The sequence below is a fragment of the Mustela nivalis genome, assembly GCF_964662115.1.
Source record: "Mustela nivalis genome assembly, chromosome: 13".
Lineage (NCBI taxonomy): Eukaryota > Metazoa > Chordata > Mammalia > Carnivora > Mustelidae > Mustela > Mustela nivalis.
The window spans coordinates 16,410,521-16,423,244 of record NC_139032.1 but is presented as its reverse complement, the minus strand read 5'-3'; the positions used below and the strand labels follow the sequence as shown (position 1 = coordinate 16,423,244).

Here is a 12,724-nt window from a genome sequence, read left to right as displayed (position 1 = left end):
AAGCACCCCCTCCCCTTTTCCCTTGGGGAACTGTCCCTCCCATCAATGGTCAACATCTCCCTCACTTCAAGGGTGAACACATGATCCAAGGTGACCCACCCCCATATGGCCATCCCGGTGGACAAAGTCTGTGGCCTCTGAGTAGACAGATGACCCCGTCACGAAGAACTGGAGTCTTCTTCAGGGTTAATTTCAACAGCAGGTAAGGGAGATAGTAAGAATCGTAGGAGCTTTGCTGTCTTTGGGGAAAGGGCCTGTGTGAGAGTAGGATATCAGCACTACCTCTGGACTTTCAGCTGGACAGACTCACGAGCACCTTTTACAAACTCTTGGATCTGGAATGTTTCAGAATTCAGAACTCTCCAGGTGAGACATGTACAACAGGGCCCATAGGCGTATTATATACGCCTCCGCCGGCCTCAAGGACACCATTCTCATAAACAAACTCATTAATGTATTTCTGCAACAACAGCAACAAACTGATGCTCTAATTAATGCCAGTTTAGGTCGGGATAGGTTTTACCATGAAGAAAGCACACATCAGGTAAGGCCTGTCTGCACCCAGGGTTCAGCTGCTGTTTTCAGAACCACACCCAGTGGCATGCAGATCTGTTTAAACCAACAGTCCCTGTTTCCTTATCTGATTGTTTATTCGTATTATTTCAGCAGCAGGAGATTGGGTTTTCAACAGTGGCACCTACGAGAGTCCTATCTGTATTCCCATATTCCTATATTTCAATTTTATTTTCCATTACTCCTCCATGTGTACTCACATCTGAGTCAAACGCAAAAGGATAGCACAGGGAATATAGTCAGTAATATTGTAATAATGTCGTATGCTGACGGACAGTGACCACACTTATCAGGGGGACCGCTGGCCGCTGGACATAATTGTTGGATCAACATGTTGTAAATCTGAAACAACTAGAACATCGTATGCAAATAATACTTCAATAAGAAAAAAGACCGTGCTTTGACTTTTCTGCTTCTTCCTTGCGGTCTGTGCCTTATAGACAAAGCTGCCCAACCTAGAGATGGAGGACCTTAGCGGGCTGAATTTCTAGTCTGTTCTCCCCGCCCTATACCTCTGTCCATGGCTCTCAGGGACAAAGTACACATATCACTGTCCTTTCAAGGGAGGCTCAGGACCGACACTGACCCCATCTCCTTGCAGCCCCCACTAGATCCCCAGGGGCAAGCACAAGAATCTAGAAAATCACCAGTCACTCCACTTGCAGAGCCCTGCATCAACCACAAGCTCTTACTTTCCTTCGAGCAGCTTCTGCATCTCCTTCGAGGCCCTGCAAACTACCTGATGCTTCCTGGTCTTATTTCCTTTGTATATTCGTGTTCCTTATTAGGCACGTGATCTCTCAGCAACCCCGTCGGCTGGCTGGAGCAGGTATTAGGGTCAGGGTCCCCTCTTTGAAAAAGGAGGCAATGAGAGTCGAGTTGGTTAATGAGAGAAAGAGCCCTCCAACTGGCTGACTCCCACGCATGTTTTCTTCCTGACCTCATTGCCCTGCAGGGATTAACCCACAGTGAAGAGTTTATGGGCACTGATTGTCCTTTCTCGCTACCTTTAGATGCAGACATCTAATCTGTTCAAACTGGACAAATACCGCATGAGCAATTCCATTCTAGTGATGTGCATATTTACTTTGGTAAAAATAAAAATTAAGATATATACATTCATATGGATAGGCACGTGTCCAGATATCTGCATACTATCTTTTTGCATGCATGAAGGTCTGTAAGCATTCATTTTTCCCATCCAGGAAGCCAAAGCCTTCTCTATCATTGATTCCAACCTGAATTAGCCAAGTGATCAAGTCTCAAGGCACAGCAATGCCTGGAGATACTTCAGCCTCAGGGAAAAACCCAGACACTGCTTCACATAACTGGAACAGACAGGGCAAATACCCCTCCCTGCCCAGGGGAGCTTTCTGGGGCAGGACTCCCTCCCTTAACCAAAGAGTCAGACATGGCTGGCTATTTTCCCAGCACACTACCCTGCTTCTCTGGCTGACCTTTAAGGTTAGGACCTCTGGATAGCAGCTCATGAAAGACTGTGATAAGGCAAATTCAGCTGCCTTTGGGTGCACAAAAATGTAGTTTTTCATTTCCAATAGATCCTGAAAATCCCAAGGGCCACATATGAGCCATTCCTGGCCTATGAGGTTAATGCAACAGAACCACCATCATCGGGCCAAGCTCTCTGAATTGCCTTTTTTTTTTTTTTCTCCAGTAAAGGTTCTCCTGCTTATGAGAACGAAGCATGTGATAGCTGCTAGCGGAGGTCAGGGCTGAGGTTCTTGGGTGTGAAGGGCCGCTCCGTGCAAATCCAGAAGGATTCCCACCTCAATTTCTTTGACTGTTTACAATGTGCCTAAAAATTCAACTAGGGGGAGCATGGTCCGCTCCCATTCGGCCCGGCAGGCGGGCCGTGTCCCTGCTTGCAATGCCATCCGTATGCATCCAGAACCCACTGGCCACTGTTTACCAACATTTCAATCATCCCATGTTACCCGCAGGTCAGAATTAAACAGCGGAGAGGGAGGCCTTCCGCAGAGCTCTGAACAAAGCTCTTCCTGCTGAAGATATCTGGGAAACGCTGCTTCTAACTTTCCTCATACAAACTACCTTCAGAAGTAAAATGCAAATTCAAATTCAAATACAATCTCACATAATGTACCAAGGTAACGTGCTTTCTAAAATAATCAGTCTTCAGATATTTTTCTCCCCTGTCTTCCATCTCCAGCGAGCTTATCCTATAACATTTAATGGGCTACAAAAAGGATCAACCAGGGAGGAAGCCACCGCCATGGGAAATCAGCCAGAATTGTTTAGAGTCCAACAGAAACTATTTTTTAAGTATTTTATATTGTTAGTTGAAATGGAAAACCATTTTTCCTGTCTACAAAGCTCTGATTTAGCTCTTTTTACTCAGCCATTAAAAATTTATTTTCCTGATCGTCACATTTTGCATCTCCCATTTAAAAAAAAAAAAAAAAAAGTCTTCTTTTCGCCCTACCTAAATAAAGTTTGAGTCTCACTGATTTCAGACTCAGATTCAACAAACCTTTTGCTGCAAACCTACCTAGGCACTGAGTGATGCAGAGTCAACTCAGCCGACCGTCTACAGATTCATCATTTTACAGACGGAGGAAGAAGGGCTCCATTAAGTTCACGGACTTGGCTGCTTTCAAAGACCTTGCAAGGGCCATTCCTGGAGCTTCCAAGTCTCTGCTTCCAATGGGAACTCCAGGTAAAATATTTCCCCAGTATTGCTTGCATCTGGCTTTATCCTTCTGGAATCTTGCTCAAGGTAAGTCACACAGTTTGAAGAGAGCTTTTCACTACTGATAATCTCAGCTTGGGATCCAGGATTGTATGCAATTCACAGAAGGATAAATAGCTCTTGCCCACTGCAAACAACCTTCATGAGGAACCTTCCCCCTGAGTTCAAACAACCAGAAATCAAGCCCCATGGTTGGTAGAGTTAGTCCACACAAAGGTTCACAATTAATTTGATGTCAGGTCTTCATTCTTCCTGTCATTGCTACCCTCTGCCCACGATACTGCCAGTTCAAAGAGTCAGATCAGCCATCTGGGAAGGGGGACCAAGGCCTGCTTTCCCTCTGTGTGAGGCCAACAGGCAGGGCCTACTGGAGCCTAGGAAGGCTGGCAGTTGGGGTCGGCCGGGGAAGAAAGGCAGGGCATCTCGCGAATCAATCACTGAGTGAAATTTGATACACACCTATGTGATGACAACTACTACTACTGATGATGACATCATTTCAGATTTTCAAGGCATCACCATTCACAAGTACTAACGTTAGGCGGAAAACCTCCCAAAACATAATGCTATCTCTGCAGCCAACAAGATAAGCCTCATTCTTCTTCCCTTCCAGGAAGTGGAGTGAGCCCTTCTCACCTGTTTGCTTGCTTGCCCTCCTGTTACCCCACATATTCTATTTTTCATGAGCACAAGAGGCACACCTATTCTTTTTCTGTAGAAATCTCAAGGCCAGATATTTTACCTCTGGCCATTCTAAGTGCTAAGATGTTACAGAAAACATCACACAGAAATTCTGAGTAGTAAGAACTGTACCTTTATGGTGGTCAAAAATTTACTACCTTATCCCCCGAAAGATTACACTAAAGCTTTTAATTTATACCACCAAGATATTGAATGACATCGGTCACAAAAAGAGGTCTCAGTCCCAATTTGTGACCCATGAGGTCGGTACCCCCAAGCCCAAATGGGTAAAACCAGGAGGACATTCCAGAGACATTCGCAAATAAGTCACTACCCTCCATGGAACCTCAGCGGGTTTACTGATGGAAAGAAAGAATAACAAGAGGATGGCTAAAGGGTTAAAAGGTCAAAACAGTAAAGGAAGAATAAGATATTAGTTTGGACCTAACAGTGTATGGATAGAGCAGGTGTGAACTCAATTTATGCCCCGAAGACTTAGCATAGGGTTACTCCCCTTTGATCTACAGAGAAAATGCTTCACACTGTAAGACTAGCTGACCTTTTTACACTGGTTATGGCATCAGTTCAAGGGTCCTCCGTAACCTCTGCAAGCACTAAATTTCTTCACTAGCCTTGTCAAAACCACAATAAATAGTGTTGGGGTCATCTGCACGGAAAGTTTCTTCACGTTACTTTTTAGATAAAAAGCCGCAGCTCTTCCTTAGAGGGCCCCCTGAAAACACAGTCAGGTGAAGTTACGAGACCCTACAGTGTCTGCTTGTTCGAAGTGGGTTCAGGGACAGAACCTCCTCTCTCACTCTGCTGGGTTCTGCAATATCCAAGTTCTATTGAATGAGTTCATTAAGAAACAGGTACTTCTGCGTTTGCTAGTCATGAAGCTTCTTAGAGTCACCAAGTACAGGTCTGTTTGAACTAAGTGTCTGTGAATTAAAACTGAATGTTTGCTCCCCATCTATTGAGTCACTAAATCAGAATTCAGGGGATCGGAGCTGTTACTTTGTGCCTCCTTCCTCCTGTGGGCTGGGGAGATACCTAAAAGGGGGATTCATGCAGGAGGAGGACTAGGCCTGAGAGTCCTAGGTCTGAATCATGGCTTTGCCACCTAGCTGGGTGATCCTGAGCAGGTCAACTTCTCCAGGGTCTTGGATGTTGGGGAACAGCCACCCCAAATGCTCATTTTGCCCATTACCAAAAAAGTGTATATCCAAGACCTTATTTTCTAACTATGTCTCACATATGGGAGATGCTTCCTGTTCGTTGGACCTGAGAGATGCTTCTCTAGAAAGATTACTAACGAGACCACATTCATTGTCAGGGTTCCCAGTTCCAGACCAGGGACACAACCCAGCACCCAGCTTAAAGCTCCTGTAAAAGGAGGAAGAGACTCTATTTTCTTCTGATGAAGTAAGAAGCTAGGAGAATCCTAACACACCATCAGGATGAACTCGGCCCGGCACTCAGGCAACAAAATCTGGCTGGTTTCCTTTACCTCCTTCAGGGCGTGTATGTGAGATACAGACGTCGGGGTGTGTGTGTGTGTGGGTGGGTGGGTGTGAGAGAGAGAGAGAGATACAGACCTTGGGGGTGTCTGTGTGTGTGTGTGTGTGTGTGTGTGTGTGTGGAGGGGCGTGGTGGGTGTAGATAAGGACCTTGCCCCTTGCCCTGGCTTCAGCCCTCCACAGGACTGGCTTCTCAGGAACACGTCCTCCCTCTGGACCCGCCGAGCCCCAAACCTCAGGCTCCCGCTCTGTTGAACCCTCCAGCGCTCCCTATCTCCTTCCAGATGTAGTGACGGCAGCCCTGCCTCCAGGCTCAGCGCTGCAGACCCCAGGCAGCCGACGGTTGCAGTGCTCCAGGGCTCTGGTTCATGGCCAAGGAGCGCGACGGCATCAGAACCCATCTGTGCCTTCTTGGCCCCGGGGCACGAGCAGCACCCTCCTCTCCCTTCGCCCTGGCAGAGCACGCAGGGCACGTGCATCCGGAGCTGTCTCCAGAGCCCGTGGGCTGCGAAGGTGCCCCATCACCCTCGCCTTCCGCCCCCAGGCAGAGTCAGGCCAAGGTCTGGCCAGAGCCCCGTCCTCCAGCCAAGCCTAGAGAAATGAGTGAAAGGGGTGTGGGTACGGAGCTGGTGCGGGATGATCGGGTCACTTTCTGGGACCCGGGTACGCAGCCCTCTCCGCTCCGATTTCTTGCAGGAAGCAGAGCGGGGAAACCAACACCGTTTAGCTCGGAAGGACCTCTAAATCTGTTCCTTTTCCAATCATACTCATAATCCCATTTAATTCATTGTTCCGCAGACGGACAGCCCTGCCGAAAGCCCGGGAGCGGCACCCCGCAAAAACCCCGCGCCCTGCGGCCGGTCCAACTCTCGCCCCACGGCGTCACCTCTGGGCCCCGCACGTTCCTATCCGCGGGGAGGCTTGCAGTTCCCCCAGCGCAGAACCCAGTCAGCGGGCCTTGGAAGTTTCCCATCTCCTGTTTCGACCCGGGTCCGAGAGCCCCCCACGCGGATCCCCTGAGAGAGACAAGGAAGCCGGGAGGTCTCCCCCCAGATCGGCGCTCCCGCCGGGTCCGGCCCTCTCTTCCCCTCGCTCCGCCTCCCTCCTCCAGTCCCCGCGCCAGTTCCCGCGCCTCCCGCGCCTCCCGAGCCCAGCGGTTCTCCTCCCCAAGAGCAGCAAACTACTTTCTGGGCTAAATTCAGGTCTGAGCAGGAAAGGTTTCCCTTCCTCGCCTTCTCCTCACCCTGGCTCTCAGGAACCGCAAGGAGCGCGCTCACCCCCCTACCCCCCGAAAGGGCTCAGGCTACCAGGGCTCCCCGACTTCGCAGCCCAAAAGATCCGGTCGGGTCTGAAACCACTACCAGGGAATGCATCCTCCGGAGTTTTCCAGAGACCCTACCTGTGCCTTGTGGCTTGCAAAAAAAACCAAAACCCAAACCAAAACAAACAAACAAACAAACAAACCCAGCAAGTAAACAAAACCACCCCCGGTAACTTTGGGGAGTGTGTGCGTGTGTGCGTGTGTGTGTGTGTGTATGAAAGAGAGAGGGAAAAAAATCGGGCAGGAGTTAGGGCAACAGCTGCAAGAGCACATCTGGAAGAGGGGGAAGGGGGTTGACAAGGAGGGGGCCAGAAGCGCGAGGTCGCGGGGGCCTCCCCCCCGCCGGCCCCGGCGGCTTCAGGGCCGAGGACCGGGCCAGCCTGCCGTTACCTGTCCTATGTTGATGAATCCGTACTTGCTGGCGATGCGGTTGGCCTCCGCGAAGCCGCCGGCGATTTTGACTGCCCAGTGGTTGGTGTAGACTCGCGTCCGGCAAACGGGCAGCAGGCAGCCCCCGAGCAGCGCCAGCACGCACAGCAGGTCCAGGCGTCCCGGGCAGCCCCAGCGGCTCCCCCAGCCCATGGCCGCGGCGCCTCTCCGCCTCCCTCGCTCGCTCGCGGACTCCGCGCTGGAGCGGCGCGCACAACTAACTTCTCCGGCCTGGGCCGGCGCGGCGCGCAGACACCGGCAGCCCCTGGCCGATCCGCAGCAGGCGGCGAGCCCCGGCTGGGAGCAGACGGCGAGCCTCGCGCCGGCTCCTAGACCATCCCTGGGGCTGCGGGGACCTGTGCTCCCTGCCCTCCGGCCCGCGGGGCGATCGGCGGGGGCTCCCCGGCTCGCGCGCAGGAGGCGGCGGAGTGGGGCGGGCGCCCTCCCGCAGTTAGGTCTCGCCGGCTGGGCTCCCGACTCTCCCTCGCTCCTCCCCGGGCCCCGGAGCGCGGCGGAGGCGGCGGTGCAGACGGCGGCCGGGCGCCCCCTCTGCTGGCCTGGGCTCCGAGCGCTCGCTAGCTCGCTCCCTGCGCTCCCTCCGGCTCCGAGCGGCGCGCGAGGAGTGTGAGTGGCAATGGCAGCAGCGCCTGCTCTGCATAAATGACTCCCCCCGCCCCCCTAACACCCCTCCTCTCCCACAGCCCCCTCCTCCTCTCCCTTCTCCGCCCGCCGGAGAGCGGCCGCAGCCAGGCACCAACCAGGTCCTAGCGCCGCCGGGTTCTCGGGGCTGGAACCTCCAAGGGTCCCGGGCTGCAAAAGCGAGTCTTTCCGAAGCGCTGGGAGCAGAGCTCCCGGTGTCGCCGCTCTGCCCCGTTCTCTTCCTTTCCTCCTGGGATTTGAATCGATTTGCCGCCCCTTCCTGAAAGACTTAGGAGATCTACTCGTTAGTGCGAGTCAAGCGTCCCCAGGATTCATTCATCCTAGCTCTGAACCTCCTTAAACAACGAAGTATTTAGGAAGGTGACTTGCGTGCCAACTGCCGAACAAATAACCCGAGCTTTTCACTTCGTTAATTTTTCATGCTTTTCAGCAACTGTTTATTTTACTCGCTCTGCTCCCGGGAGAAGCTACCACACAGGTCCGTAAGGCGCATCGACTCTTGAAAGCCAACCCCGGTGCCTCCCAAGCCAAGTCTGTTGCCTGCTGACTTTCGAAATCTGTGCATCTGATACGAGGCAACGCCACGGGAGAGTAAAATTCCAGTCCCGGAATTGAGCAAAGATGTTTCTATGAATATTTGGTATGAAAGCGGATGGAGACGTTGGGCCAAGGGAATAGCTTCATTCATTCGTTCCACAGAGTCTGATGAGGGCGGCTTTTTCTCCACCAAGGCAAAAGTTTTCCAACTTTTCCAAGCGCGGCCCTGTAACAGTGAGAGACTTCAATATAAAAAGGACCACAGAGGAAGTTCAGATGAAATATGGGCCTGCGTCGGCTCCATGGCTCTCTCCAGTGCTGTGACTGAAGTGGGCTGGATTGAGCTCGGATTAACCCTGATTCTGCTGAACAACCTCCCTGCCTCTTTTGGTGCCACAAGATGATTTCATGTGAAAAAGGAAATGTATGCTTTATGTAAATAGCTCAATTGGCTTCCAGTATTCACCATACCCACCTCCTTTTCCCAACCCACCAACATTTTTCTTCTTAAACACTGGTTAAATGTATCTGAGATTAATTAACCAATCCCCATCTCTCGCTGTGGGCGATGATTCTTTTCTCTGCCTAGGGCTTCCCTTTCTTCCCTTCTCCCTTCAGCTGAACCACACCAGCAAACTCAAATTCATAAATGTAAAGTTCATCAAATTCAAAAAGTGAAATTCGTAACTCATCAGTTTGTAACTCATTAGCACTTTAGGACAATTTACACATTGCATAAGGAATGCCATGTTATCGGATCCTGAAACCAGACTCACCAAGTAGCATTATCCCCTCCTTAACCGATGAAGTGAAAGGTCAGAAAAGCTCAATCATTTTGCAGAAAGACAAAGAGTTTATTCTGTTTGTTTGACTGATTTGGCACATCTCTTGAGCACCTAGAACTTGCCAGGCATTGTGCTAGACTCTGGAGAAAGGGGAAGAGGGACAGGAAATGGAGCACAAAGGATTAGCAGAATTCAGGCTCTGAATAACTCTAGATGTGGTTTATTACTATTATTGTCATTGTTATTTACAGGCAGAAAAGCACAAGTTCTATGCCAGGGCTTTCCGGTTTCAGTATGGTCTTGCTACCCGCCGGTCCCTCTGCTCACTCCGCTTTCTCCATTCCCGGTCTGGAATCCAGAAAGTGTACAATCTAGTAGATCACTGTTCATTGCCTCCCAGGCCACCTGCATCCAACCCCAGGCTTTGGATGATTCTTCCAGAAGCCTCTGGGATGGGAAGAGCTCAATCAACATCCAAATCTCAATGTACATCAGTCAGTCATCCCTTCGGAACTGTCAGAGGGTAGGGAGAGCCCATCTGGGGATGAACCCCAGGAGGGTGGCCCCTGTGAGGACCTCACAAGGTACACCAGGAGTCAAGCTGGAGCATGGCCTGTGGTTTTCTCAGGGACTCTGATGCCATTCTTCTTTAGGACTGCAAAGACCACACAAAATGCTTCTCTTTGAAAGCCATGTTGCCCCTGGGCTTCCACTTTTGAATAAAATGAAGAGGGACTCCCTGAGCCTGGTCTCCCGAGGCCTGGAGGTTGTTTCCTCTGAGTAGCAAAACCACTCCTTGCTATTTTTTTCTCCGTGGTGTCTTTCCCTTTTTCTTTCCAGTGAACACTCATGCCCAGCTTGGCACACGCACACAGCATTCACTGCGTTGAACGTGAGACAGAATTGGAAAATGAGGTAGGAAACAGGCAAACCTCTTTTCTGCTTTGTAAACCGATCCCTGGGCCAGCATTTTAGCTTTGCTCAAAGGGTATATTCTTTCGTTTGGAAGCCTATGTATTTGGAAGGGAAAACCCTAGCTCTGTTCCAGAAATAAACAAGATCTGGGACCCCATACATCTGTCAACTCAAACTCCTGAGCGTAGACTCATTCATCGTCTTCTCCATCACTTTTGTAGCTCCCTTCGCTAAGTTCACTTACAAAGAGTGTGATTCTTAGACTTCAGTGAGACCCAAGAAGCCCCACTGTGATTCATGCCAAGGCTTTGGGATCTGCCTTCATGAACTCATTAGCCTCCTTGATTAGAGCCAGAATCTTCCAGATAAGGATCAGAAGCTACAGGGGGAAAAAACCCATCATCTTTCAGGACGTTCGGCTCTGCTGGTTCTCACAGTCAACTCTGCTCGCAATGCTTCAGTAGCCAAAGGAACAAGGAACTAATACAATAGAATCGGTTCATGTGAAACCATCCCTAACGTTGGCAAAGAAGCTAAATCCAAGATTTTTTTGTATGCAAGGAGTAGCTCCACAAGTCTGACCCTCGACTCTTCCTCCCGAGTGTGCCATATAGCAGGAAATCAGGCAGTTCTAAGTTTAACTCTGCCTTACACTTAACAACATATTACTTGATAATGAGGGCCCACTAGTGTTTGGCCTCTCCGCCAAGGTCCCTCACAGCTTTAAAGCAAAATTACAGTGAAAGGCGATGAACAGAAATCCAGGCAGTTCCGTAGGAGAGGTGAACAAGAACCCTGTAAGGATTCATCCTGAAACGCTACGAACGAGAATTATTCCGGGAAGAGCTTGCCTGAGGAGACACCTCATTTCTTCCTCTGCTACATCCTTGGGCTGGAAATTGACCTTTAAGGGCTTTTCTAATCTGAGATTCTGTGAATCAATAATAATTTGGTAATGGACAGTTGGGAGCTGGCTGAGAAGGGGGGGAAATGCTGCTAGGAATTTCGCTGCCTGGGAGAAGAGTCACCAAATTTATGGAGATTCTAATCCGTTCTCCAGTATATCAGATTCAGGGTTGGCAGCGAAAATTTGTCAGATTTAATGATAATAATAAATGGTAATAATAACTACCATTTATTAAGGACTAGTAATATGCCAGGCACTGAGCCAAACACATTTCAGGCCTTAATCTCATTCCTAGAGCATCAGAGCTGAAAGAGAACCTACATATCAGAGAATCTTCTTTATTTAATAAAGAAGAAAACTGAGGCCAATATAAAACTAAATTGGAAGACAGCAATCCTTTCATGGGAAAATAAGTTTGCAATGCATGAATAATATAAATAAAACAAAGGAAGGACCGCGAGGACCAAAAGCGATAGCGTGCTGCGAACCTGGGTTTGACTTTGATCGGACTGGCACACCAGGCTTAATAAAATCACTTTCAATAGAATGAAAACTTGACTTAATGTCTCCAATTTCATAGCTGTTCCACCACCACCACTAAACAACGTCATCCACGACACACAGGAGCCGCGACAGGGAGTTAACTTGGGGCTCAATTTTGTCTTTATGGCAAAATACGTAGCTAATGGGATGCTAATACCCGGCAGATTTCAGGAGGCTTCTTTGACCTGTTTGAAGTGGATTTCCATGGGTGTAGTTGGCCCTCTTCTGTAGACATTTACATCCTGCAATGACAAGCTGGTTCCCAAAGGCTGTCAACTGAAAGCAAAGCTTAAAGTGACACAACTGTCTATCACCTTCTAGCCTCTGCCCCGATCCCAGAGCAGGGCCCCTCCAAGATGGAGCTCATGGATGGATGTGATGTCACTGCTCACCTTAGACACTAATCCTGAGAAAAGCCAGTACAGAAAGGGTGGGGAGAAAATAAAAAACGCAGGCTAGGGTCTTGGAACTTCTCCCCCACCAAAAGGAATCAATCCTATATCGAGGTAGAAGCCCCTCCTCCAAGTATTAAGACTTGATCTTTTTGGGGTGCCTCTAGACCCTTTTTTTTCCAAAACATCTTCTTGGCTTTTATTTTTATTCTTAAACCTCTCAGAGCATCAGGAGTTAAACAACTACCGACTTAATAATATGATCTTGCTTTAGAAGACCAAGTTAAATGGACCCTATGAATTTAATTTTTTTTTTTTTTGAGTCTGGGCAGTAGCTCTAATTTGTTGATGCCAAATGATACATTGTAATTCAAAACATATTCAGTATGACTTTTACTTGTTTATCTGAAGCAAGATAAATTATGATAAAATTATTTCACAAATCTCTTGCATAAGTACATACTTCATGCTTATTACATTCCACCATTTCCAGAAATTGTATATCCAAGTCACTATGCATGACATAACTTCATTCTTCCCATGGCATATGCAGGATATAGGTATTACAAAACCATTGTGGACCTAATCATTCAAGCACCTCCCTAACAACCTTCCCTGTCCCTATTTCAGATTTTAGTAATGTATTGGAAAGAAGCGTATCTTTTCTCACCTTAACCCTTAGATGCATGGTAAAGGCAGTTCTCAGTGAGCTAGTCTAGGGCGCAACCTCACT

The 12,724-nt window shown here is 49.1% G+C and overlaps 1 protein-coding gene across 3 annotated transcripts in view; it reads right to left on the bottom strand.

Moving 5' to 3' along the window:
- Positions 1-7,894, bottom strand: part of PCSK5 (proprotein convertase subtilisin/kexin type 5) — a 449,308-nt gene extending 441,414 nt beyond the window's left edge. For all 3 annotated transcript variants that reach the window (XM_082694464.1, XM_082694465.1, XM_082694466.1), the window contains exon 1: positions 7,214-7,894. In XM_082694464.1, the coding sequence (XP_082550590.1) occupies positions 7,214-7,405 (192 nt within the window). In that variant the 5' untranslated portion in view covers positions 7,406-7,894. The remainder of the gene's footprint in view (positions 1-7,213) is intronic.
- Positions 7,895-12,724: the final 4,830 nt, after the last annotated feature.